Source organism: Caretta caretta, chromosome 1 (assembly GCF_965140235.1).
Source record: "Caretta caretta isolate rCarCar2 chromosome 1, rCarCar1.hap1, whole genome shotgun sequence".
In the NCBI taxonomy this organism is placed as follows: domain Eukaryota; kingdom Metazoa; phylum Chordata; order Testudines; family Cheloniidae; genus Caretta; species Caretta caretta.
Window position 1 is genome coordinate 167,759,796 of NC_134206.1, and position 27,306 is coordinate 167,787,101.

General features: G+C 41.2%; 1 protein-coding gene across 5 annotated transcripts in view; it reads left to right on the forward strand.

Moving 5' to 3' along the window:
* Positions 1-413: 413 nt before the first annotated feature.
* Positions 414-27,306, forward strand: part of GRIK1 (glutamate ionotropic receptor kainate type subunit 1) — a 238,157-nt gene continuing 211,264 nt past the window's right edge. The window contains exon 1 of one of the 5 annotated variants that reach the window (XR_012670308.1): positions 414-1,106. Coding sequence is in view for 4 of the 5 variants with exons in the window: in XM_075133209.1 (XP_074989310.1) it covers positions 983-1,106 (124 nt within the window). In the remaining variant the exon portion in view is untranslated. The remainder of the gene's footprint in view (positions 1,107-27,306) is intronic. The other 4 variants (XM_075133209.1, XM_075133214.1, XM_075133207.1 and 1 more) reach the window with 4 other exon arrangements.

Here is a 27,306-nt window from a genome sequence, read left to right on the forward strand (position 1 = left end):
GAGAGAGAACCCCCCATCCCACTCCCAAAAGCTCCTCTGTCGAGCTTGATAGGAGATAGCAGGGGTTGGCACTTAGCTTCAGTTGCTCCCAGAAATGTGTGCACAGCAAGGAGAACTGAAGTCTCATACTCCAAAAGACCCCTGCTGTGTCACACCCACTGATGTGCTGGGTTTGTGGGTCTTTCACACAGTAAGGGGGGGGAAGGAAAAACATTTAAAACAGAGCAGGACAAGATGGTCCAAAAAACCAGAGTATTTTGCAAGGCAGAATTCAGGGGCAGGTGGACAACAGAAAAGAGATTTTATTTCACTTTGGTCAAATTGACCAGTTTCAAGTTGACAGTGCTGCTTTAATCATATCCAGGAACAGCATCAGTGCCAGCCAATACGGAGATTAGATTTGCTTGTATCATCAGGATGCAAGCAAAGATTCAATCAGCTCTAGAGCAGCAGCATAAAGTACTTCTGTGTGTGTGAGAGCGAGGGATAGAGGTGGCTGAGATCCCAGTTAATCTGCTGGAGATCAGACTAGTGCTGGAACCTCTGCAACAACTCCCTTCTCCCCCTCTCTCCCTGCCCTTCCTTTCTTTTCTTTTCTACCTTTGTACTTGACTATAGGACGAATGAGCAAGACACACTAGCCATTTCGAGCGGCAACTTTCCACCGCCTGGAGCTCAACACAGAACAGAAGCATCGATTCATAATCTCTGGGAAGACCCTTTTGCAACGTGCAACTAACTGATGGAGGGGGAATGATGGGCTAAGAGAAAGAGACAGAGAGAGAGAAGTGTAACAGGACCCAAAAGAGCAGCAACAGCTATTCATGTCTAAATACCTCATAGGAAACATACACTTCTAACACTTTGCACAACAAACAAGAAACACAGAGAGAATGAGGTGGAAATATAGCCTAACTCGGAGCAGCTTGTGAGCGCAAGGAACTGGCAGAGGCTCAGAATGAATTAAAAAGGAGTGAAGAAGATGGAGAGCACCCTTCGCTGTGAGCCCCAGCTCTCCGCTATGGATACCAGCAGGGGACTCTTATTTCTCCTTCTCTACATTTTAATAGGCATCCCTCAGACTTTCCAGCAAGTGCTAAGGATCGGTAAGTGCCGATGGGGGGGGGGGGAGGGGGAGGGAAAGAAGAGGGTAAAGAAGGGCTCAGTGTTTCCCTCCCTCTGGTAACTCTTAGGGTGAGGGGTGGTGAGAAATGTGTATGCGGTTTATTGATTGTATCGATATTAACACACACACATTTGGATCGAACACACGGACTGTGTACAGTACATTCAAATGACAATATGGCCCTAAACCCCTTCAAATATTATGTATACAAGAAGCAGATCAATTTATTTTATATATATATATATATATATATGCACATCAATTTTCTAAAAAAAACCCCATAAATCATATTTATTTATTTCTTATACACACTAATTGAAAGGGCTTCGGATTATCATGCTGTAACTTGAACTACTTAACAAGCATCATTCTTAGGTGACAGGGCACATACTGCTCGGAGCTGAAGGCTGGCTGCAGTGCACACACTGTGGCTTGTGCCCTGCCTTGCTGGTGCATTTGTTTGGAGTGCCCCAGGGTGCTTCTCACTCAGTCTCTCTCCTTCTACCTGTCTTTTGCCTTGGATCAGCACTTGCCACCCTCTCCCTCCTCCCTGCCACAGCTGCCTTCATACCAGGAGCTCTCAAATGCCAGTGAGGTGCCCCAGAAAGAGGGAGGGTGGCTGTGCCCAGAGTACTGAGGGTGGGGGGTTGCGATGAGTTTCACCGCTAAAAAGTTCCACTTAGAAAGTCTCAAAGCCAGTCAAGTTTGCTTGCAAATTCAGCTCCTGGTCAGAGGCTTTAATAGGCAGACTAGCATCCCTACACAGTGTTGTCTGTTAACCTTTGAACTGGCTTTTTCATTTATAAACCACTTGGAAGACAGGAACTCTAATGCTGTAGAATTAATTGAAGTCCTAAAAGACTTAAACCAAAGTGGCTAAAGTGAGGCCCTGTGGGCTGGAAGTTGCCCCCCTCCCCCCACTGACAGCAAGTGAGATCTCTAGCCATGGGAACAAGAAGACAAAACCTACCAAACAACTGTGTAGAACGAACAGGCATCAGGGTGTTTAAAATGGTAAAATACACAATGACAGAGGATTTAATATGAACAAAAAACCAATCAAACACAACAGTTTTTAAGTCTAGTCATTCATTACAATGCCAAGGAGACAACAAAAAATGATTCAGTGACCTTAAAATGCATGCCAAAAAGTAAAGAGATTTTCTTGCTCAGAATCAAAGAGCTGAAAGCTAAAACATGCAGAATGTAAATGTTATGGGGTGTGTGTATGTGAGAAAGAGTGGAGTGGGGAAGGAGGGGGGGAGAAATCCTTATCTTCCTCTGCCCCCATGTAACCTTTGCTTGGCGTGAATACACCACAAGCACTGTACATACATGTAGCCCCAGAAAACAGGAATTTATTTTTAAATAGAAAACTCTGCACCATAGAAACAAGGCTTAGTTCACAGGAAGCTCCTCTTCCTACAGTGGGTTTCTTGTGTCACTCAAGTCAGACAGTGAATACAAAGTATCAAAAGAGTTAGGGACTGGCAGAAACTGTGGGGAAAAAATAAAGGTGGAATCCCCCACCTCCATTTCCTTGCACTCTCTCTCTTCTATTTGATTTATGTCTAGCATGAAGAGGGGGGAAGGTGTGTGGAACAAGGGACAGACACATTCACAAAGGAATATTCCTGCCATTAGTCAGCTGTCTGAGGGCTTGATCCTGCAAACACTTAACCTGCTTCATACTACTCACATGAGTAGTTACCTTAAAGTCAAGGGGACTATTCATACTCATATAGAGAAAAGGAGTTTAACTTTGATAAACTTGAATAAAACAAAAATGGCAAAATACACACACATGGGGTCCAATCTGGCCACATATGGGGTCCAATCTGGCAAAATACTGAGCAGTTCCTGCAAGGCAAACGGGAGTTGAGTGTAATGTCCAAAGAGGGTAACTCTTTGTATTCCATACGTACTCAGTTATTTTGTGCATAAACTGAAAGTGAAATGGACTATTTTTGCTGTATAAACACTAACCATTGTAATGCAATGAAGCTGTGTAATACTGGCATAACAAACTGCAGTGTGTGCAGAAAATATGTGTGCAGAATTTAGAAGAAATAACAATCATCACAGTTACATATGCTGGTAAATTCAAGACATGGTTCTGCAGTTTTCAATGGGAAATGGGCCTGAATAAAGAGAGAAAGATATTTTAATGTGTTAAATTAATATGCTAAACAGCATCATTATGTTTCAGAAGTATATTAACTTTGGCCCTGATCCTGCATATGCTTAATTTACTTACTTTAAAATGAATAGCAATTGAAGTAAATAGGACTACTCACAAGCTTAAAGTTAAGCATATGCTCAAGTGCTTTGCTGGATCGGGCCACAGTGTTCAGCTCCTTGCAAGATCAAGCCATGTTTCCTATGCATTTGTACAACAGCCAGAACAATGGGATCCTAATCCTGACTGGGCCCTTTGAATGCTACCACCATATAAATAAACAACAAGTACTGTATACACTTAGTAAACTTTAAATCCCAGCAACAAGTACACATACAAATACACACAATAGGAGAAAAACTATTCTTATATTGTTTTTAAATGCAGATATTCAATTTTATACAAGTGTAAATTTTGATTAGTATAGTTAGTCTGCCTATACAGAAATGGCATAATAAATATTAATCCTTCACATCCATGTACCATAACAAGTTTCTCTGTAGAATGTATCACTTTTACAGGTGACAAATGGAAATGATGTGGATGACTCCTCAATTCCATTTTGAGATAAAATACTTTCGAACAGTGAAAAACATGCTATTAAGCCATCATACTTTCTGATTCATGTTCTAGTTAATGAAGGAAAGGAAGACAGTGGTATACCATCGTGCAGTATTTTGTATCTGAATGAATACATTGGTGGCTTAATTGCATTTTTCACTGCTGGAGTGCTTTTGGATTATTTGATTTTGTTGGCTTATATAACAAATTAGTGTACTTTACTGCTTACATTTAATTACTAGAGAAAGCAGCTCATGAAGGAACATGTGACATTTAGAAATTCTAGATATTTCTCACTATCTAGGTAATTATTGCTTTTCAAATGTTGCCTAACACTTTTAACAAGAAAAGACAAATAATGGATTTCAATACAACCAATAAAACTAAATAATTACATATAAATAATTTAATAATTAAATTTTGATTTATTCTCTCTCCATAAACAAGAGATTTTGAAAGACAGTACTCCACTCAGTTTCAGACAATACAGCATTCAGATTCTAGTGCATTTCTGGGCTATTCCTGTCAGGTACATTTTTAAAAGCTTTTTCTTTTGTGCAAGTTCATACGTCAAAGTCCCAGGCAATAACATCTATATCTACACGCATACACTGAACTGCATTATATAAAGGTACAGTTAAATTTAATGAATCCAATACTTCTGGCTTAAAAGCAAAGGATTTCTACTTTTTCACTGTCAACCTAACCTTTGTACCCCATTCAGTCTATCCTATGCTACTTGTATAAAATAAATGAGCATGCCCAATGTAAAGCTCAAATGAGAAAAGGAAGAAATAACAAAATTAAAAAAAAAGCATGCACTAAACTGTGTTGGAACAGCTCCCAAAACAGTGGAATCCAAGAGTGAAACAGAATTATTTGTTCATTACGAGTGGACTCACAGCTTTACCATTTCATAGCAATACTTAATTGATACCATTCATAAATCCAAGTTATAAGAATATCCTTTAATGCTATGTTGAACGCTCACATGACAAATTACAAAAATATATTAATTTAACTCATTTTCCTGATTAAAATTAAACAATGGCTGAGAAACTTCAAAAGTCACTAATATAGCAATGAAGTTCATTAAAAAGGAGGTATGTCAAATTTTCAAAAAATACTTTAAAAATGTATACTTGGCTGAAGCATGGAATTAATCTCTAAAATTAATACCTCTTCAGAAGTAAATGAATAATATTTTAGGTTTCATATGAAACATTTTAGGTGCTGAAACAGACAAATTGCAATTTTCATGTAACTTTTGTATGGACTATTGTAGTGGTATCGTAATTTCTGAAACATAGGGTCAAATCCCACAAATAACTTGTTCCCTAACTGGGCAAAACACCTATTGATTCAATGCGTAAGAAGAACAGATTTTGTTCCATTCTATTTAACAGAGACAGACAGACAGAGAGATTTAATCTCGCATATACACACAAATCAACCGAATTTACGAAATACGTTTTAAATAAAAAGTTAAAATTTTCAATGTTGATTTGAAAACATCTTCCTTTTTTATATTTATTTTCTTACTTAGTGCCACAGATAAGGTCTTTCTAATGTGATATTACTGTACTGGCACCATGGAAGGAGTAAAGGAAACTTGGCAAGAGACTACTATCACAAATATGCCTTTTTTGTAAATTGCTTGATTAGAGGCTTTGCTTGTAACATCAATGAGATGAATATAACATTGGTTATTCAATAGGACTGTGTCTTCCTGTGTATTTTGAAAGTCCCTATCATATTTTTGGGCACTGCTGCAACATAAATATTAAATCATATCTACATCTCTGCTTTGAGATGGACTTTAGTAACAAAATTATGAAACTTGATAAAGTAGTATAAATTCGTAGGATTGTATTGTACATCTATACAGAAATCAGACATCAGTTTCTTTTTGGTCCTCAGAATCCAGATGCTCAACAGTTCAGTATTTAACCTTACCATAATTCCCTGTAATCTATTAACACACTTAACAGTAAACTCTTTGTAACAAATAATTTCTTAAAGATTATTGCTTGAAAACACAATGCTGAATTATATGGCAATGAAACCCAGGTCCCCCCCACTGAAATTGGTGGAGTTCCACAACATGTAAGTCAGTGAAACATTTGGTCTACAAGCTTTGAAGGGATACTGTTTGTTAAAAATACATTTAAAAGATAAATGAGAGACCATTAAGGAAATCTAACGTCTGAGGAACACAGTCCTGCAAACCTTTACTCACACAAATAAAAGCAATGAGGTCCCCTGAGGTTAATGCATGTGCTGACCTCAGTGAAAGCACTTGTAATGAGTAAAGGTCTGCATGATTGGGTCCAAATAATTAAAGCAGAAATATGTTAAAGCTCATTGGCCATTCACTTTTTGATCTTTATTTATGTTGGACAATGAAAACAGACCAGCCAGTTTTACTCCGATTTCTAGACTTTCATTTTCTGGTTCTTATGTCTTAGAAGAATCTTGCAATATTGGGTTGCAGATGCTGCAGGGGAATATTTAAAAACCCTGTACCAGAGCCTTCGCTGATGTAAATCAGCATCTCTGTGTTGAAGTCAATGGAGCTATGCTGATTCAACCAGCTAAAGGTCTGACCCTAAGTATTTAATGTATGAAAACAAGGGAAATCTTTCATAATTCCAGTCATCGGGCACCCTTACTCAGACTGAATAGTACCTGGCAAAAATCAAGCCCTACATTTATTTTTGCCTTAGTTTTACATCAGTTACTTGGAAATACTGTATTTCTGGAATTCATTGCTAGGGTTGAGCAATGATGATCACTCAGCACACTAACTCTATATTTGTGTGAGGACTGATATCTCAATAAATATGCTGAATGACTGCGTACAGTTGCTAGAATTTCATTATGGCTGAAAATGTGTAAACATCAGCTTGACATTTGAAGAAAATGTAAAGAGGGGAAATTTGTGTCTTTGTTGTAGTAAGAATACACTTAGGCTTTAAATGTCTGCTCCAGCATAAAAGAAATTAGCCATAGAGTAAAGACACAGGATAATTCTCAAATGGTCTATAGCACTGTGGCATTTAGGCATTTCTGAGCTGGTCAGATTATGCAACAGGCAGCCAACCACTTAGGACCCAATTAACAGCATAAGATTGATGATAAATTGCTCTTTGTAACTGGAGCAGTTGTCAAAAAAGTCAGTGGAGAACAAGAAAGCGAAGATGCTGAGACTAGAACATGGCAATTAAATTACTAGAGGCTACAAATGAATTTGCCTAAATTACACCAAAACTAGAACTTTTCCAGCAGTGTAGAAATTAAGGAAAATAAAGTATGTAGAAGATATGAGATGAAGATACTGTTAATCAGACAGATATTATACATAGGAACAGAGTTCTATCTGGAGACTTCTTACTATTACTTTCATTTAGCCTCACGTAGGTATCTTTTCCAACATTCAAAGAAACAATATGGGTAAACAATATGGAAATACCACCAAGGAATTCTATCAGGACCCTGAAAAAAATTTAACCCTTTCCTCTTCATTTCTGGCCACATTTCTAATGTGATTTTGTTCTAAACCATGTGATGATTTCAAACATATGTAGGTCCCAATCCTGCAACAAACTCCATGCAGGCAGACCCATGCACTAGTATGGAGCCCCATTCAAGTGAGGTGGGCTTTAAACAGGTTTATGGGTCTACCAATGTGCATCAGCTTACAGACTTTAGAAAAGACCCAGGGTAAACACCCAGTCCCAGTGAAATCAATGGGAGTTTTGCCAGGACGGGGAGGCGTGTCAGGATTTCACCCTATATGCTTTGTTTAAACAAAATAATTATACCGAGTTGTGGCAGAGAGAAGATTTGCATCTCTAGTTCTTGCCAATTATTATCTGGAATGCACAGTGGTAAGGCTATTGCATAAGGAATAACTCATATGAATAAATGTTAAGTTTCTCTGAATAAGCCTTTTATGCTTACAGCCCTATTTATAGCCTTTTAATGTAGCCAATTTTTCCTACTTTTTGCAAATATCTCATAACAAACTTACAGTTCCTAATTTCACATACTTAGAGGACATTTGCCTCATCATCAGTCCTTGCTGTTAACTGTAAGCTGCTCCATATGGCCCTGTCTTCAGTTAACGTTTTCTATTCACTCAGCGAGTACAACCCCAATACTTTTTTTTCATTACAAACTATTTTGTACATCCTGGTCAGTAATAAAGCTTAAATCTCCCCCCACCCCTCCAAGTATTTTAAACAACTGCCTCTAATCTTCTTTTCTCAGAAAGGCTTGATTTGACTGACTGGACCATAGATTGTACTGCAGTAAAAAAAAAAAAAAATCCTATCCAAGAACTGATTAGTTTTACTCCAGAGCTTTGGATCTGTGACCTGCAAGCCCAGTTTGTCCTAGTTTTCTGTTGACTTTAGGTTTTAGATTACAATAATGAGTTTATGATTTTGGGAGAGGTTTAAAATGGGAATGTTGCTATTACCACTCTCTGTGCTGAAGCCAATAAAACTTTACATTCAGAAACTTATTTTCAAAACTATATTATATGCTTTTATTGAATCAAGTCACAATTCAGAGTTAAAATCACACTGTTCCAATTGTGCACATTTGTCATCAGAATCACAGGTGCCAGAGATTGAAAGGTTTCAGAGTTACAGCCGTGTTAGTCTGTATCCGCAAAAAGAACGGGAGTACTTGTGGCACCTTAGAGACTAACAAATTTATTTCAGCATAAGCTTTCGTGGGCTACAGCCCATGAAAGCTTATTCTCAAATAAATTTGTTAGAGATTGAAAAGCACTATGAGGATGTCTTGACGTCTTACCTGCCAACCAGTGCACAATTGCTCTCTACAGTATCTTTAAGGCACCTCCTACACCTACATATTAAATTAGTGTGTCAAAACAGTGAGAAAACCTGAATCACTTATGTTCCACTGCAATACAGGCAGGTGAGTTAATAACAGAGTGAGAACCTTAATTCACAAAAGCTTATGCTCAAATAAATTTGTTAGTCTCTAAGGTGCCACAAGTACTCCTAACCTTAATTCTGAGTTTCCTTCCTTGTTGGGTTTACATCAGGATTTTAAAATTATTTGTACAAGTTATATGTTTTATGTCCCTTAGCGTTAAAATTACCCCCAAAATCAAAACAATAAGTATTAAACATTATCTTAACATTGTAACTGTGTCCAAATTCTGCTGTCAGATAGGCACAGGCAAATTCTATTTACTTCAAGGGGAGCAGCTGTGCATATGTCACAGTGCCTGGGTTCTGAAAATGGAAGTCGCAACCAACCTCTCCTTCTTACATTTATAAAAGTTTCAGTTAGATCCTGACTAGAGAGAGTGGCGGTCCCAAAATGGAACAGATTGAAAAACACTGGAGCAGAATTTGGCCCTAGTTGTATAGATGGGTGTATGAGAATGTGCATAAAACTCACAATTCCACTGAAGTAAACCTAAATGGAAGCAAAACTCCACACATCCACCATGCTCAAGGAGCTGTTCTGATACAAATATTACTATTTATCTTTGGGGCTCTGTTCCTGCTCCCATTCAAATCAGTGTCAAAACTCCCACTGACTTCAATGGTGCACTGTCAAGCCCTTAAAATCAGTGTGATTTTGCCAGCCTTCCATATACAATATACTATTTGGTTTTTGAAACCAAAAACATTTTTTTGTCCAGTTTTCCAATTTGTTTTTCTCCCCTTTTCTCCCATAAGACCCCTCCCCCCACCCCCGTGACACATTAGCTCAGCTATATTGGGTTCTTTTTCTGATAGCTTCTGCAGTGCGTGGTTATCTAGCAGTGACTTGGGGCATTTACAGTCTCTTCAGCTGATATTTCCTCACTTCATTAATGCTTACATATCTCATGTCTGAGCTTTGACCCTCACGATCAGGGATCGAGGCACACAGAGGCCAGGAAATAGTCTCATTGGGGACATCAAAGGGACAATCAGTAACACTGGTGTTAAACATTTGTAGACAGAGAAATCAGCCCAAATTCTTTGCCAGTTTACACCCAGTGCAGTTGTGTTGACTTCACACCAACGAAGGCTTCCAATAATGTGGGTTAGGAGAAGGTACTAGTAAGATCTCAGCCACTGCAAAGTGAATCAAAGAATACCAGGGATGGATGAGGGTAATTTGTCACTGCAGAGACAGGTTTGGATTTTTATTCAAAATAGCGACCCAGCATCTCCAATGAAAATATTAACAAAATGTTAACTACAGTGTAATTTGGTGTCACTGCTAAAGGCCTGCATATTGTACAACAGAAACATTAGGCAGTGAACAGCATAATATGAATCATGATAACCTTGGAAGAAGGTAGATTCTTTGAAATCCAGGTTTGGTATAACAGCACAAGGCTTTATAAGTAGATAGCCCTGCATACCTTATGCTCATAACTTGTAAGAAGTAGAAGTCCATGGAATATGGTGATTAAGGAAGAACTGTGATTAATAATAGTAATACCTAGCTCTCATGTAGCACTTTACAACAGTGCATCTCAAAGCATAGTCGTCAACTCTGTGGGTGCTCCGTGGAGCTTTCACGGAAAAAAAAAGTGGGTGCTCAGCACCCCCTGGCGGCCCCACCAGTCAGCTCTTCCCCCTCCACCCCAGCACCTCCCGCTCACCAGCAAGACCACCAGCTTCTCCCCCTCTCTCCCAGCACCTCCAGCCTGCCACAGATTAGCTGTTCAACGGTGTGCAGGAGGCCCTGGAGGTAGGGGGCAGAGCAAGGGCAGGGCACAGTCAGGGGAGGGGGTGGAACAGGGTGGGAAGAGGCGAGGCAGGGGTGGGGCCTTGGGGGAAGGGGTTGACTGGGGGTGAGGTCTGGGGCAGAGCAGGGTTCAAGCACCCCTGGGGAAATGAGGAAGGCGGCACTATGTCTCAAAGCACTTTACAAAGGAAGTATCATTATCCCCATTTTAGAGATGGGGATACTGAGGTACAAAGCGGTAAAGTGACTTGCCCAAGGTCATTCAGCAGGCCAGCGACAGCTGGGAATAGAAGTCATGTCTCCAGGGTCTGAATCCAGTGCTCTATCCACTATGTCACAACTTTGACACTTTACTGAACTATTTATAACAGATGAATATTTGTACAGCTCCCTAAAACCTGTGAAAGCGCTAAGTGTTAATTATCATTGCTACAAAAGGTCAGACATATTATTTGTCTAATGAAACAATTTAAAGACAGAAATGTGAGCTTTTGTTTTAGAACCAAAATTACTCCCAGATCCTGGTGCTAAATTGGCTGAAGATCTGGATTACTAACAGTGGGCTCATTCCTCAGCCTCCAATGTTAACAGCACAAAAGCACTGAAAAAAACCCAACACCTACCTTACAGTGGCAGTTGAGGATTCCCCCTAACACTAGGGAGCCTGGGGAGGTGCTGAGCCAATATACTTTCAAGTAAAAAAAACAAAAACAAAACAAAAAAAAGAACCAAAAGTAATTTTTTTTAACCCCAACCACCCTCCACTACACTGAAAAGTCTTAAGGGCTTCAAGCCAAATCGGTCATTTCTATAAAAGTTATGAATGGAAATCTCAGATTTGATGGAACATGGAAAGTAGTTTACATGAAGTAATCACTTTATATTAGTGGAAGTGCAAATTAATCTGTATTTCTCTGAATGATCTCAAGACATTCTCATTTGAGTATGTCATGCCAAAAAACTTCATAGTAGCAGGCCATAGGGAGCAGGCAAGGATGCTGCAGCAACCGTGTAACCTAGGTATAACTCTATTTGATGTTCATGTCCAATAGGAACGTATTTAAAAGATAGGTCAGCTTTTTTTTTTTTAAAGACTACAATACTATTCTCTAGATTGACAACCATGGTCAGGTTGACCCACGAGTGAAAACACATCATGAACAAATTTAGACATCTTACATGTACAGCAAGTTAGCACTTTCTTAAAAAAAAAAAGTTTGAAGCAATAAACCACTGGGGAATTGTCAAGGTTCCTCCCCCACTCTGAACTCTAGGGTACAGATGTGGGGACCTGCATGAAAAACCTCCTAAGCTTATCTTTACCAGCTTAGGTCAAAACTTCCCCAAGGTACAAAATATTACACCCGTTATCCTTGGACTGGCCGCTACCACCACCAAACTAATACTGGTTACTGGGGTAGAGCTGTTTGGACGCGTCCTTCCCCCCAAAATACTTCCCAAAACCTTGCACCCCACTTCCTGGACCAGGTTTGGTAAAAAGCCTCACCAATTTGCCTAGGTGACTACAGACCCAGACCCTTGGATCTTAAGAACAATGAACAATCCTCCCAACACTTGCACCCCCCCTTTCCTGGGAAATGTTGGATAAAAAGCCTCACCAATTTGCATAGGTGACCACAGACCCAAACCCTTGGATCTGAGAACAATGAAAAAGCATTCAGTTTTTTACAAGAAGACTTTTAATAAAAAATAGGAGTAAATAGAAATAAAGAAATCCCCCCTGTAAAATCAGGATGGTAGATATCTTACAGGGTAATTAGATTCAAAAACATAGAGAACCCCTCTAGGCAAAACCTTAAGTTACAAAAAAGATACACAGACAGAAATAGTTATTCTATTCAGCACAATGCTTTTCTCAGCCATTTAAAGAAATCATAATCTAACACATACCTAGCTAGATTACTTACTAAAAGTTCTAAGACTCCATTCCTGTTCTGTCCCTGGCAAGAGCAGCATACAGACAGACACAGACCCTTTGTTTCTCTCCCTCCTCCCAGCTTTTGAAAGTATCTTGTCTCCTCATTGGTCATTTTGGTCAGGTGCCAGCGAGGTTACCTTTAGCTTCTTAACCCTTTACAGGTGAGAGGAGCTTTCCCCTGGCCAGGAGGGATTTCAAAGGGGTTTACCCTTCCCTTTATATTTATGACAGGAATTCTTCCCTGTAATCTGGAGGGGGGTGGGAGGCTGGAGGTATATAATTATATTGTATGAATAAAATAATTTTGCTTTTTTGCTGGTGAATACTAGCCTTCATTTTGGAAGACTTCAGATAAGCATAACAAATTATAAATAATAATAATCTTAGATAGCTGATTAGAACTCAGGTATAGAATATCTAACACTTGACACACAAAAGGAACACTAAATGACTAAATCACAACTGCACTATTTTCTCTTGCTATTGTATAGTACTCATAGTGTTTAAAAATCAGTGATCATGCTAAGCAGGCTTACTTTGTTCATACATTTCTATAACACCACATTATTTATTTTAATATTAAATTAAACCCCCAAACACAAGCCTACACTTTATATTACACAGACAAAACTACAGTAAAAGAATGTGCTCACTAAGGCAGAAATGTCCTATGGAGAAAGTAGTATGTGATCATGTCATTAAAGACTGTATCATAACGCATATGCACTAGAGGGCTGAATTAAGGTTGCAGATGCAAACTTAACTCTGGCACTTCCTAACTTTTGAGTGCTTGACTTTCCAAACTTTACATTATTTTAATGTAGGGGGTTTTATATGTAATTTTCTAGGTTTTTAAAAAAGCAAATTGAAAAAACCCAGAAATCCCATCATGGGGCATCATGTTGACACCTAGATGGATCATCAGCAAGGTTGGAATTGTTAGGTCCACTGCATAGACCTTTGCCACTTGAGCTGTTAGCAATAGTAGATTGTCATCCCCTGTGTGGGCTAACCTGGGGGAAGGGAGAGATATTTTGCCAGTGGATTTCATAGATATTTGCTGACAGTAGAGGAATAATGAGACTCAGGAAACTTGGGTTCCATTAGAGGTTCTGAAGAGGAGTATCTCTAGTGGTCACAGACCCTTCTGCCTCCCTCCCACAGCTTGATCCCTTCTTCTGCCCTATCCCCTCCAGCCTATCCTTGTCTCAGTCCTGTCCCTTCCACACTCCTGGCTTCTCATCCCAGCTCCTCATCACTGATTTACTGGCCCAGTCTTACCCACCCACCCACTCTGCCAGCTCCTATTCCCAGTCTCCAGCCCAGGTCCAGTTCTTGTCCCTTCTGTATTTAGGCTGTTTCCTCTATCACATTGCCTGGACACCAGCTGGGAGACCACTGAAAGCACAGAAGAAATAGTCTCCCTGCTCTCAATGCTACAGCAGGCAGGAGTAGCAGTTTCAGGGAACATCCTGCTCAGCTCCTTCAACCCTGAGCTGGAGCATGCTCAGTGCGAATGGAATTGTGAGAGAATTTAGCTGCCAAACACTAACAAGTGAGCATATAGAAACTATGATTTTTGAAGGCTTATAACTTGGCTAAACTTGAGCAGATATTCAGAGAGACAGCAAAAGGGAATCTTTAAAAAAGGGAAGAAGGAGGATCCTGGGAACTACAGGCCAGTCAGCCTCACCTCAGTCCCTGGAAAAATCATGGAGCAGGTCCTCAAAGAATCAATCCTGAAGCACTTGCATGAGAGGAAAGTGATCAGGAACAGCCAGCATGGATTCACCAAGGGAAGGTCATGCCTGACTAATCTAATCGCCTTTTATGATGAGATTACTGGTTCTGTGGATGAAGGGAAAGCAGTGGATGTATTGTTTCTTGACTTTAGCAAAGCTTTTGACACGGTCTCCCACAGTATTCTTGTCAGCAAGTTAAGGAAGTATGGGCTGGATGAATGCACTATAAGGTGGGTAGAAAGCTGGCTAGATTGTCGGGCTCAACGGGTAGTTATCAATGGCTCCATGTCTAGTTGGCAGCCGGTATCAAGTGGAGTGCCCCAAGGGTCGGTCCTGGGGCCGGTTTTGTTCAATATCTTCATAAATGATCTGGAGGATGGTGTGGATTGCACTCTCAGCAAATTTGCGGATGATACTAAACTGGGAGGTGTGGTAGATACGCTGGAGGGGAGGGATAGGATACAGAAGGACCTAGACAAATTGGAGGATTGGGCCAAAAGAAATCTGATGAGGTTCAATAAGGATAAGTGCAGGGTCCTGCACTTAGGACGGAAGAACCCAATGCACAGCTACAGACTAGGGACCGAATGGCTAGGCAGCAGTTCTGCGGAAAAGGACCTAGGGGTGACAGTGGACGAGAAGCTGGATATGAGTCAGCAGTGTGCCCTTGTTGCCAAGAAGGCCAATGGCATTTTGGGATGTATAAGTAGGGGCATAGCGAGCAGATCGAGGGACGTGATCGTTCCCCTCTATTCGACATTGGTGAGGCCTCATCTGGAGTACTGTGTCCAGTTTTGGGCCCCACACTTCAAGAAGGATGTGGATAAATTGGAGAGAGTCCAGCGAAGGGCAACAAAAATGATTAGGGGTCTGGAACACATGAGTTATGAGGAGAGGCTGAGGGAGCTGGGATTGTTTAGCCTGCAGAAGAGAAGAATGAGGGGGGATTTGATAGCTGCTTTCAACTACCTGAAAGGGGGTTCCAAAGAGGATGGCTCTAGACTGTTCTCAATGGTAGCAGATGACAGAACGAGGAGTAATGGTCTCAAGCTGCAGTGGGGGAGGTTTAGGTTGGATATTAGGAAAAACTTTTTCACTAAGAGGGTGGTGAAACACTGGAATGCGTTACCTAGGGAGGTGGTAGAATCTCCTTCCTTAGAGGTTTTTAAGGTCAGGCTTGACAAAGCCCTGGCTGGGATGATTTAACTGGGAATTGGTCCTGCTTCGAGCAGGGGGTTGGACTAGATGACCTCCTAAGGTCCCTTCCAACCCTTATATTCTAAGGAGCATCCCGGACGCAAAGGCCACCACCCTGCCTAAATACAAGCTTCTGCTCCAAAGCATGGAGGTGTTAGAGTTCCTTAGCAAAACAGTTGCAAGAACTTCTTTTTCACCCCGAACATGGGAAAAACCTGATTCTTGGTAATGGCTGGACTGTTTTGGGTCAATCTTTAAAAAAAACAAAAACAAAAAAACAAAAACCATGCCCAAGCAGGGAAAATTTCAGTTTGACAAAGTTATGAGGAACTGAAAACAGGGATCTTGGAATGGGAAATGTTGGGCAACCTTACTTATAGGCAGCTCTACCTTTGCTAGTGCAAAGCATTTGCAGATCATATATGATCAGCCAGTATGGACTTTTTTTTGAGTGAGGCTATAAAAATTTGCATTTTTTTTTCTTGTACAAGTTCCAGCTGTTTGGCTGCTAATGGCCAAGAAGCAATGGAAGGAAAAGTAGAAGGTTTTTTTGTTTTAACTTATCTTCCATTTGGAAATACTTCAACGCTCATCTCTCTCAGGATGAAATTCACCTGGGGTGTGGAGAGCACATGTAATGCTCTCCAGGGCTGTTTAACCCCCTGCTATAGGAGTGATCAAATAAGCGTGACAGGTTGTTGTGGGTTCCAGACTAGCCAGCATGGGGCGGGGAGGGAGCATTGGATTTATGACTATGCTGGAAGACTTGAAACAGGCTGGAGTAGCAACTGAAGAGGGGCTGAGTTTCAGTCCTCTGACTACCTATGAGTTGGGAATGGTGGTGCTTAATTCCACCCCTTCCCTCCTCCTCACACATAATGCCCCATGTGAAGCCCAGTGACATTGGCTTTGAGCAGGAATGTGAATTACCCTCTTTGTACTCATCTGACTAAGGCCCTGGGCTGAGATTTTCCTAGGAGCCAAAGGGAGTTAGGAACCCAAATCCCAATATAATTCAATTAGAGTTGCACACCTAAATACCTCAGACTCATTTGCAAATCCCATGCTTGGCTCCTCTGCTCCACTCTCTCTTCTACTCTGAACATGGAGTTGTTCAGCTCAACCTACCTATGCTCACTGGCACCTGACTCAGGCAAGCCCACTTCCCAAAACTTCCCTTTAAAATGATGTCTTTCTTCTCATTATCTCTACTCCAACAACTGGTATACAAAAGCTTTTAATTCTTCCATAGTTGCTTTCTTTTTCCTGTGCCAAACAACCCAAAAAAACACATCAGTGGGGCAATGCAGCTAACATTAAATGTGAGCTGATGCCTTTCCAACCATAGCTATCTTTAAAGTGTCCATATCAAGTCCAAATTGTTTACTTATCTGCTACATACATATGTTAAGGGAAGTTAAGGTTCTGTTGCTCAAGGTGCATTTTAATATACAGAGAAGAACTGCTTCAGCTATTTCATATTACATCTTCTAGCTTTATCTGGTGCTGTGAATTATATAATTGCTCCATTGAACTGACTGAAGATTATACTTTTGAATACTAGCTCCTAAAGAATGCATATTGTTCACTTTGAAATGGACAATCTGTCCTGCACCAGAGTGGCTCATTGCATCCTTTGTTGCCCAAACATTTCTGCCTAATTTAAGGTGCTAGATTACTCATGTGGGGCCAGGACTGGCTGCCATTAACCCATGCACTGTCATCAGTGAGAGCTCCAAACACAGAATGAATGTGTGACGTGCCCTAGTATCTATGTGCAGAAACAACTCCAATGAATGAATATCAGCACAGATCTCCTGTATACTGTATATTGAATTATTACTAAATTATGCTGTTCCTATATGCAAACATATATTAAAAATGATTGCCATGCCATTTAACAAGAGAAATGTTTGTGAGTTGCTATGCTGCACAAACATTACGCGCACACACACACACACACACACACACACAAATATACACTGGAGATCATTCCAAACACATATTAACAAGTGGCTGGAATTGGTTCTAATTCCCCATGCCTTGTTTACAAAAAGAGGCTCTGAAAAAAGGTGTGACTGAAGTACAAACCCCGTGCAAGAAAATTCTGATGCAAGCTTAACTATGGTCTCGCTTCTGCAAGACCATTATTGAAGCCAAGCCTAGCACACTTCAGGTTGTGTGTCAATTAACCTGGCCTCGGGTGCCTTTTTTAGCACTATCTGGGAGGGAAATACCAACTCCTTTGTCTGTGGCCAAGTGCTGAAGCCCATTCCCTCCACTTTTGACTCACTCAGGCTCTTTGAGCATGATGTTCAGGTTTGTTCTTTTCAAAGCACCCCCACAGCAAGTACCCCAGTGTATTTGTTTCCATCTCTTGTCCCAGAAGTCTAAATGTGTCATTCACTGCAAATAGCAGCACTGCCTTTATCTAAAGGAATGAATTTAGCCTTTCCCCCTGGTTTATGAACTGTCTGCAACAAGATTATGGATTACTACACGTATTGCTTGTTTGAAATTATAAAATGGATATTTTATGTGGATACATTTTAGCCAGGGCCAGATTTAGGACAATTTGAGATCCAAGGCATGCCACAACACATGCCCCTCCCTTCATGGATACACACTTATGCCATGGCCCCACACTCACATGGAGTGGCAGCAGAACCCCCCTTCTCTCTCGAATAGGCAGGAGAAGTGGCCCTTTCTCACCCCCAGTGGCAGCAGAGCTCCCTTCTCTTAGGAGACGCATGGGGAGCAGCAGGAGTCTCCCCTTTACCCCCAAGAGATAGGAGTGGGTGCCAGCCACCCGCCCACCCCTGCCGGTACACCCTGGTTGCTGGAGGAAGTGTCTGCTCAGATTGGTGGGCTGAGCCCACTGCACTCTTCTACTGCCACACACAGAGTCCTTTCCTGGAGTGGTGTTGGTGGGCCCCTAAAAGCAGGGCATTGTGGCATTGGTACCCGACTGAGATGCATGGGGCATTTCACATCTCTCAGAGCTATTGCTCCAGACGCTACAGACTCAGCCAGGCATCATTGCATCAGTTATACTCAGGTCACATTTTCAATGTTTTCTTCCCCAACATGAGGGCTAGAAACGTACTTAAAAACAACAACTGAGAATCTGCTAGAATCACATGATTCCAGGAGCTGGGGCCGCAACTTTAATCCAACCCTGATTTCCAGCACATGGCCCTCCTCCTCACTAAAAGTCCACACAGGGGCAATGAAAGGAGTCAGCCAGATGAGCAGTTATGCAGGGATGTCCACATCCTTCTTCATGCCATGGCATTGGGCTTACATAGGCCAGCATGGAAGGTCGCAGTGCAGATTGGCGGGGGACAGGCCAGAGGAAGGACCAGGAAGCTGTAATTGCATGGAGCCAGGCAACCTGCCAGAGGGGCAGTGGCTGCTATTCAGACCCAGAGATACCCTGGTCATAAGTCTGGACTGGTGAACTTCACCTACTCAACTTCTCTGCACTCCACCTCCATAAAGTAGGGATATTGAAGGCCTGATTCTCCTTTCACTTACCCTGGTGTAAATCAGAAATAACTCCACTGAAGCCAACAACATTTCACCTGTGTAAAACTGCTGTAAACAACAGGAGAAGCAGGCTCTCAGGCTTTTATCTAGGAGTTATTAACTCAAGTATTCAAAATTCACCATTTGAAATTCAAGCTGTGCTGACAACACATAGGGAACAGAAGCATAGCAAGTGACCAGGTGAGGTGAGTGCAACTCTTTGAATAATGTTTCTTGTCTGAATACTTGTGATGTGAATTTGAAACTGGCTTTTGAAAATCTGGCCACTTAATTGGGGGCCTAACTGGGAGCTGAGCTCTTTTGAAAATCTGACCCATTGTAACTAAGGCACTCGGAAACAATACAATTGTTTAGATAGCTCAAAAGCAACCTTTCTAAAATTGGTTTCAGAGTAGCAGCCGTGTTAGTCTGTATCCGCAAAAAGAAAAGGAGGGCTTGTGGCACCTTAGAGACTAACCAATTTATTTGAGCATCAGCTTTCGTGAGCTAAAGCTCACTTCATTGGAAGTATTTCATCAAAATACTTTTTGTCACATGTGCTATGTACAGAATACATGATGGAATGGTATGGCATTCAGGTTTTACTGGTGTCTCCTTGGGATGGCCTGCATGGCTCACCCACAATGATAAAACCTTTATACCCCTCCATCAGATTCTCTATCTATACCTGCAGGTTTCAGAGTAACAGCCGTGTTAGTCTGTATTCGCAAAAAGAAAAGGAGTACTTGTGGCACCTTAGAGACTAACCAATTTATTTGAGCATGAGCTTTCGTGAGCTACAGCTCACTTCATCGGATGCATACCGTGGAAACTGCAGCAGACTTTATATACACACAGAGAATATGAAACAGTACCTCCTCCCACCCCACTGTCCTGCTGGTAATAGCTTATCTAAAGTGATCATCAGGTTGGGCCATTTCCAGCACAAATCCAGGTTTTCTCACCCTCCACCCCCCCACACAAATTCACTCTCCTGCTGGTGATAGCCCATCCAAAGTGACAACTCTTTACACAATGTGCATGATAATCAAGTTGGGCCATTTCCTGCACAAATCCAGGTTCTCTCACCCCCTCACCCCCCTCCCAAAAACCACACACACAAACTCACTCTCCTGCTGGTAATAGCTCATCCAAACTGACCACTCTCCAAGTTTAAATCCAAGTTAAACCAGAACATCTGGGGGGGGTAGGAAAAAACAAGGGGAAATAGGCTACCTTGCATAATGACTTAGCCACTCCCAGTCTCTATTTAAGCCTAAATTAATAGTATCCAATTTGCAAATGAATTCCAATTCAGCAGTTTCTCGCTGGAGTCTGGATTTGAAGTTTTTTTGTTTTAAGATAGCGACCTTCATGTCTGTGATTGCGTGACCAGAGAGATTGAAGTGTTCTCCGACTGGTTTATGAATGTTATAATTCTTGACATCTGATTTGTGTCCATTTATTCTTTTACGTAGAGACTGTCCAGTTTGACCAATGTAAATGGCAGAGGGGCATTGCTGGCACATGATGGCATATATCACATTGGTGAATGTGCAGGTGAACGAGCCTCTGATAGTGTGGCTGATGTTATTAGGCCCTGTGATGGTGTCCCCTGAATAGATATGTGGGCACAATTGGCAACGGGCTTTGTTGCAAGGATAAGTTCCTGGGTTAGTGGTTCTGTTGTGTGGTATGTGGTTGTTGGTGAGTATTTGCTTCAGGTTGCGGGGCTGTCTGTAGGCAAGGACTGGCCTGTCTCCCAAGATTTGTGAGAGTGTTGGGTCATCCTTTAGGATAGGTTGTAGATCCTTAATAATGCGTTGGAGGGGTTTTAGTTGGGGGCTGAAGGTGTCGGCTAGTGGCGTTCTGTTATTTTCTTTGTTAGGCCTGTCCTGTAGTAGGTAACTTCTGGGAACTCTTCTGGCTCTATCAATCTGTTTCTTCACTTCCGCAGGTGGGTATTGTAGTTGTAAGAAAGCTTGACAGAGATCTTGTAGGTGTTTGTCTCTGTCTGAGGGGTTGGAGCAAATGCGGTTGTATCGCAGAGCTTGGCTGTAGACGATGGATCATGTGGTGTGGTCAGGGTGAAAACTGGAGGCATGCAGGTAGGAATAGCGGTCAGTAGGTTTCCGGTATAGGGTGGTGTTTATGTGACCATTGTTTATTAGCACTGTAGTGTCCAGGAAGTGGATCTCTTGTGTGGACTGGACCAGGCTGAGGTTGGTGGTGGGATGGAAATTGTTGAAATCATGGTGGAATTCCTCAAGGGCTTCTTTTCCATGGGTCCAGATGATGAAGATGTCATCAATATAGCGCAAGTAGAGTAGGGGCTTTAGGGGACGAGAGCTGAGGAAGCGTTGTTCTAAATCAGCCATAAAAATGTTGGCATACTGAGGGGCCATGCGGGTACCCATAGCAGTGCCGCTGATCTGAAGGTATACATTGTCCCCAAATGTGAAATAGTTATGGGTAAGGACAAAGTCACAAAGTTCAGCCACCAGGTTAGCCGTGACATTATCGGGGATAGTGTTCCTGACGGCTTGTAGTCCATCTTTGTGTGGAATGTTGGTGTAGAGGGCTTCTACATCCATAGTGGCCAGGATGGTGTTATCAGGAAGATCACCGATGGATTGAAGTTTCCTCAGGAAGTCAGTGGTGTCTCGAAGGTAGCTGGGAGTGCTGGTAGCGTAGGGCCTGAGGAGGGAGTCTACATAGCCAGACAATCCTGCTGTCAGGGTGCCAATGCCTGAGATGATGGGGCGCCCAGGATTTCCAGGTTTATGGATCTTGGGTAGTAGATAGAATCTCCCAGGTCGGGGTTCCAGGTGTGTGTCTGTGCGGATTTGATCTTGTGCTTTTTCAGGAAGTTTCTTGAGCAAATGCTGTAGTTGCTTTTGGTAACTCTCAGTGGGATCATAGGGTAATGGCTTGTAGAAACTTGTGTTGGAGAGCTGCCGAGCAGCCTCTTGTTCATATTCCGACCTATTCATGATGACAACAGCACCTCCTTTGTCAGCCTTTTTGATTATGATGTCAGAGTTGTTTCTGAGGCTGTGGATGGCATTGCGTTCCGCATGGCTGAGGTTATGGGGCAAGTGATGCTGCTTTTCCACAATTTCAGCCCGTGCACGTCGGCGGAAGCACTCTATGTAGAAGTCCAGTCTGCTGTTTCAACCTTCAGGAGGAGTCCATCTAGAATCCCTCTTTCTGTAGTGTTGGTAGGGAGACCTCTGTGGATTAGTATGTTGTTCAGAGGTATTTTGGAAATATTCCTTGAGTCGGAGACGTCGAAAATAGGATTCTAGGTCACCACAGAACTGTATCATGTTCGTGGGGTTGGAGGGGCAGAAGGAGAGGCCCCGAGATAGAACAGCTGCTTCTGCTGGGCTGAGAGTATAGTTGGATAGGTTAACAATATCGCTAGGTGGGTTGAGGGAACCATTGCTGTGGCCCCTTGTAGCATGTAGTCGTTTAGAAAGTTTAGTGTCCTTTTTCTTTTGTAGAGAAGCAAAGTGTGCGTTGTAAATGGCTTGTCTAGTTTTAGTAAAATCCAGCCACGAGGAAGTTTGTGTGGAAAGTTGGTTTTTTATGAGAGTATCCATTTTTGAGAGCTCATTCTTAATCTTTCCCTGTTTGCTGTAGAGGATGTTGATCAGGTGATTCCGCAGTTTCTTTGAGAGCGTGTGGCACAAGCTGTCAGCATAGTCTGTGTGGTATGTAGATTGTCACTCACATTCCAAGATATTTTCAAGAATATCCCTTTTAAAAGGGTTGAAATTAGCATGAAATAAGATGAAAAAGGAAACATGAATTTGTTAATAATAAGATCGCTGAACCACTGCATGCATTATGCCCTGTAGCTGTGTTCTTTAAATGGGAATGTTCCGTGTATTACTTAATTAAAAAAGATTACCTCTTTAGTACTGTTCAGGGCGTTTCATAGAATTTTTTATATAGGCAGAAATGAATCCAGTTTTTCTTATTTCATTGAGACTCCTTTCACAGGGAGATAAATATGGGGAGAGAACAAAAGGAAAATTGTTCTTTATATTTTAAAGTATTTAATATGACAACCACCTATTTGAGGTCATTTATATGCCTAATTTAGTGCTAAAAGTCAATAATCAAAGTTGTTCTTATGCACTGTAAAACATGCATACCTTATTTTTGAGCAGCTAGATTTTGTGCCCAACCTTTCTCCCATTGTTGTCAATGGTCCCACTGATGCCAATCTTGCTCAGGTTTTTCTGTTGCAGACTCAACAAGAGTAAAATATAACTACAATTAATTAATTATTTAAAACAGCCCATGGAAACACTGATTTTGTGTCATCAATCCTACCCCCACCATGGTTACAAAAACGTGATCTAAACAACGAGTAAGAAAACAATCAGGTAAATATTCTTTCCTTTAAAAATTACATTGGGATTTCTAATTTTTAGGGATTTCTATGACAATTGTGAGGAGCTCTCTCTCTCTCTCCTCTGGTTTTAAATTGCTGTTGTAAAGGTTGGAGTTTTTTAGGTGGAATATTGAGCTGATGCACGGTTCATGTGCTACCATATATTTGCAGAGCAAAAAGGAGGATTTCTTCTAGTCAGAGCAGTGGCATTCTCCAGAGGAATATTTATTTTGAGCTAATGTTTTTACAGAAAATTTCAATCCATTTTGTGGCCAAAGAGGCCCTAGGGTTGCTACAAAGTTGAAGACAGACTCTTCTATAGTACCAGAAGATCATAATAATGATCCCTAATGACTAGACACACCAAATTCTGTTATCATTAAGGCCTTACTTAATTCATGATATTGTAGAAACTGCGGATCCCACAATGTTAGGCTTCCACCGCAATTTTGACAGTGGGAGCCCTGCCGTGCACGGGGCTGACAGTGGAAGCCCCAACCACCCCTGGCAGCTGTCAGTGCAACCCCCCACTGTCAGCGCTGGGCTCCTGCTGTCAGCCTTGGGCAACCACCAGCAGGACCCCATCAGCTTTTCCAAATTACCACAAATAATAAAGGTCCATTATTACTTTTCCATGATTTTCCACATCTTGTCCGCAACTCAGCCACAATTATTTGACAATCATCCCACGATTCAAGTAGGGCTTTAGTTATCATGTATTGGCCAAACCCTGCAGGCCCTATTCATTGACATCACTGGAGATATATATGGGATGAATTTGGCCTCTTGGTTTTGCTAATACTAGAATTTCTTGCTTTTGTAGTTTTGAGATAGATATTTACAACGAGAGTACTGTTTTTATTGCAATCAGTAAAGAATGCACTCATGATGACTGATGACATTTCATGTTGAAATACCGTATGTATTTAAAATATTATCTGCTCATTGTAAATTTGACCCATAATTGTAAGAGCACGGAAGAAAGTCTAATGAAAAGTGCTCATGCAAAGTTGCTGCTTTTTTATATCGTGGCATCTCAGTTGAGCTAGGCCATATTGTAAAATTACTGAGCAACAAAATTTCATTTAAAAATATCCAACATGTTTTTAAGATGCCAAACTGTAAAATATCCATAACCACAACTGTCTATTTCTGTTCTGCACTCTTGGACGTTAAAAAGAGCCAAAATGTAAAAAAGATGACTGTCAGTCTTGCATGCCATGAAGCTCCCTAAAAACAGAGGCTTATATTTGACTCATTGACAGGTTTTAAGTGCAGAAATGCTGGCAAGCACCTCCATACTACATCATATCTAAAATCACTTTTGTCATTTTGGGCATGGGCTAGCTTGGAGAGAAGCAGGCTCACCGTCCTGGAAAGATTTAGAACCCGATTCTGCTCCACTGCAATCAAATGGAAATTTGTCATTGACTTCATTGGAAGCACGTTCAGACCAATAAAGAGCATACAGCTACTTAAAGCACATTACATCCTTTACTACCTACAGCATTCAAAACCAAATCAAACCTCCCCAACTTATAAACAATGCAATAATAAAATAAGATGCAGTTCTTATGTTCGTTATCAGTAATTTAAGAGAGCACTACCAGTCAGTCACAGTTTGGGCATATCCATCATTACCAGAGAGTATGGCAAGATACCTTCTGAGCCCTGTTAAAAAAAAGGAAATAGAAACATCACGTACTTTACTCTTGCCCTTTAACCTTTACCATGCATCCCCAGTAAGGTAGTTCTGGCACTAGACTTCACTAGCTATTCACAGCATGTATAACTGCAGGAATCATTCTTTGAAATGAAGTCTTCAATCATTTGTGTAAGGTCTCACAGTAAGGGAGTACAGAACCAGAAGTTTTGATTCTCCATCTTTCTCTTTAACTAATAGACCATGTTCCCTCTGGAAAAGTCATGCCAAAGCTTTTCTAATGCTGTCAAAGTGGGCACGTACATATCGCCTCACATATCAGAACACTTGCAGTGGTGAACACCCATCTCTGAAAATCAGTCCCTTAAGCCTCTCCGTGGCCACATCCTCGATCTATAAATAAGGGGGAATTTTGAATCATCTCACAGCCATGTTGTGAAAATGAATTAACCACTGTAAAGTGCTTTGGCATCTTTGGATAATAAGGGCTATAAGAACAGAAAAGGCCAGATCCTCCGCTGGTGTAAATCTGGCACAGCGCTGTTAACTTTAATGGAACGATACAGATTTACACCAGCGGAGGACCTGGCCAGTGTATTATTCTGACTGAAGACAACAGCCAGTTAATTTAATACCATTCATCCAAATTATTAAAGACCATTAAAATTCTAGATTTGTTAGCTGGAGGAAATTAATGAGGAAAGCCTCCTCCTAGCTCCCGCTTTCTCAGGCTTCTGATTTTCTACAAATAAAATGGGCTTGCTAGGGTTTTTTTTTTTTTTTTTTTTTAAAAACAAGCTATATGCATAAAAACACTGCCATAAATTCCCTGGTTTATAATAAGAACAGATGCTGACAGATTCAAATCACTTCAGCTACTGATGCTGCTGCAAACAGACTTTAATAATAAAAAGGATAGGATTTCTCCCTCCACCCACAAGTTCTAGAAATAGCATTATTGTATACTTATGTACGCATTACTAATGCTATCATTCAAAATAGTGGCACAGGCCAGTAATGATATAGGAAGAATATCTTGTTAGGAAAGATCTTCTTTCCCCCACTTTTGTGGGGCTTAGCACTGACCCTTAGATTCAGCAAGGGAATACCTTAAATTAAGTTAAATATAATACAGTTAAATGTCATTTTAAATTCTTCTTATCCTGTTGTGACTGGCATAAACCTATGACATTTTCAATAGGATGATTCATGAAAGATATAAAAGAATCAATAGGGATAAAAATAGGGAACACAATAACACTATCTTATCATAACTTTGCTTTTATTATATTAAACAACTTGAAAAGGAGATAGTGTTTAAACATATTCTGTCATGATACCTTTAAATTGTAAAATGAAAATCAGACAAAAGGAACCCAAATAAGGTAAGCTTTTGGGATACCATACTACCTTCTACCAGTACACAGAACTCCTGCTGTCATGAATGGATGCAGAGAGCCCATAGTTTGCCAAATATATATGACCCCAGATTTCTGTGGGACTGAACTGCCAGCTTCTGTGCAGGTGTAGGAGAATTGTGTGCCAGCTTTTTATCAGATTTGTGGCATTTATATTGTGTGCCTGCTAAATCCACTGTTCATTGGAGAGATACAGACAGCCTGAAAACTTTCTACTCTTTGAACTGAAAGCCAAAGAGGAGGTCATTCTTTGCAAGGACATGTATATTAAAAGGTTGAAATTATCTACTGTGGCCACAACTAAGATCTCTTGTTGGCTCCCAGTGCTGTGGAGCCTGATTATACGGGACTTAGGATACTGCATGTTTGAACATGTAATGGGATAGGAGTTCAGTCCATCACTGCCCTGCCTGATATGGGGAAGGGACTGCAATGGAGGCAGTATCCTCAGCACCAATTCTGGAGTAAGCACCTCTGGCTGACATACTGGAGTGGCATTGATGGGCTACGGCACGAAGCACTCTCTGTCCTGCTGAAATGGGAGTGTGTGTGAACTATGGGGACTTTGAGAATGGTATATATTGGAGGAGGTGGAGAAAGTATAAGAGAAAAACATTAGAGGGAGCTGTAGAAGAAGAAGAATGGAAGTAAAGCGATGGAGACGTTCAAATATATTTCTCCATCTTAATGATGACTTTTTAAAAACATAAGTGGATTGTTGATCTTTAAATACAGACAGCTACTGTGAGCCAGATCATGAGCTGATGTAAATCAGCACAGCTTCTCTGACTTCAGTAGAACCACTCTGACTTACTC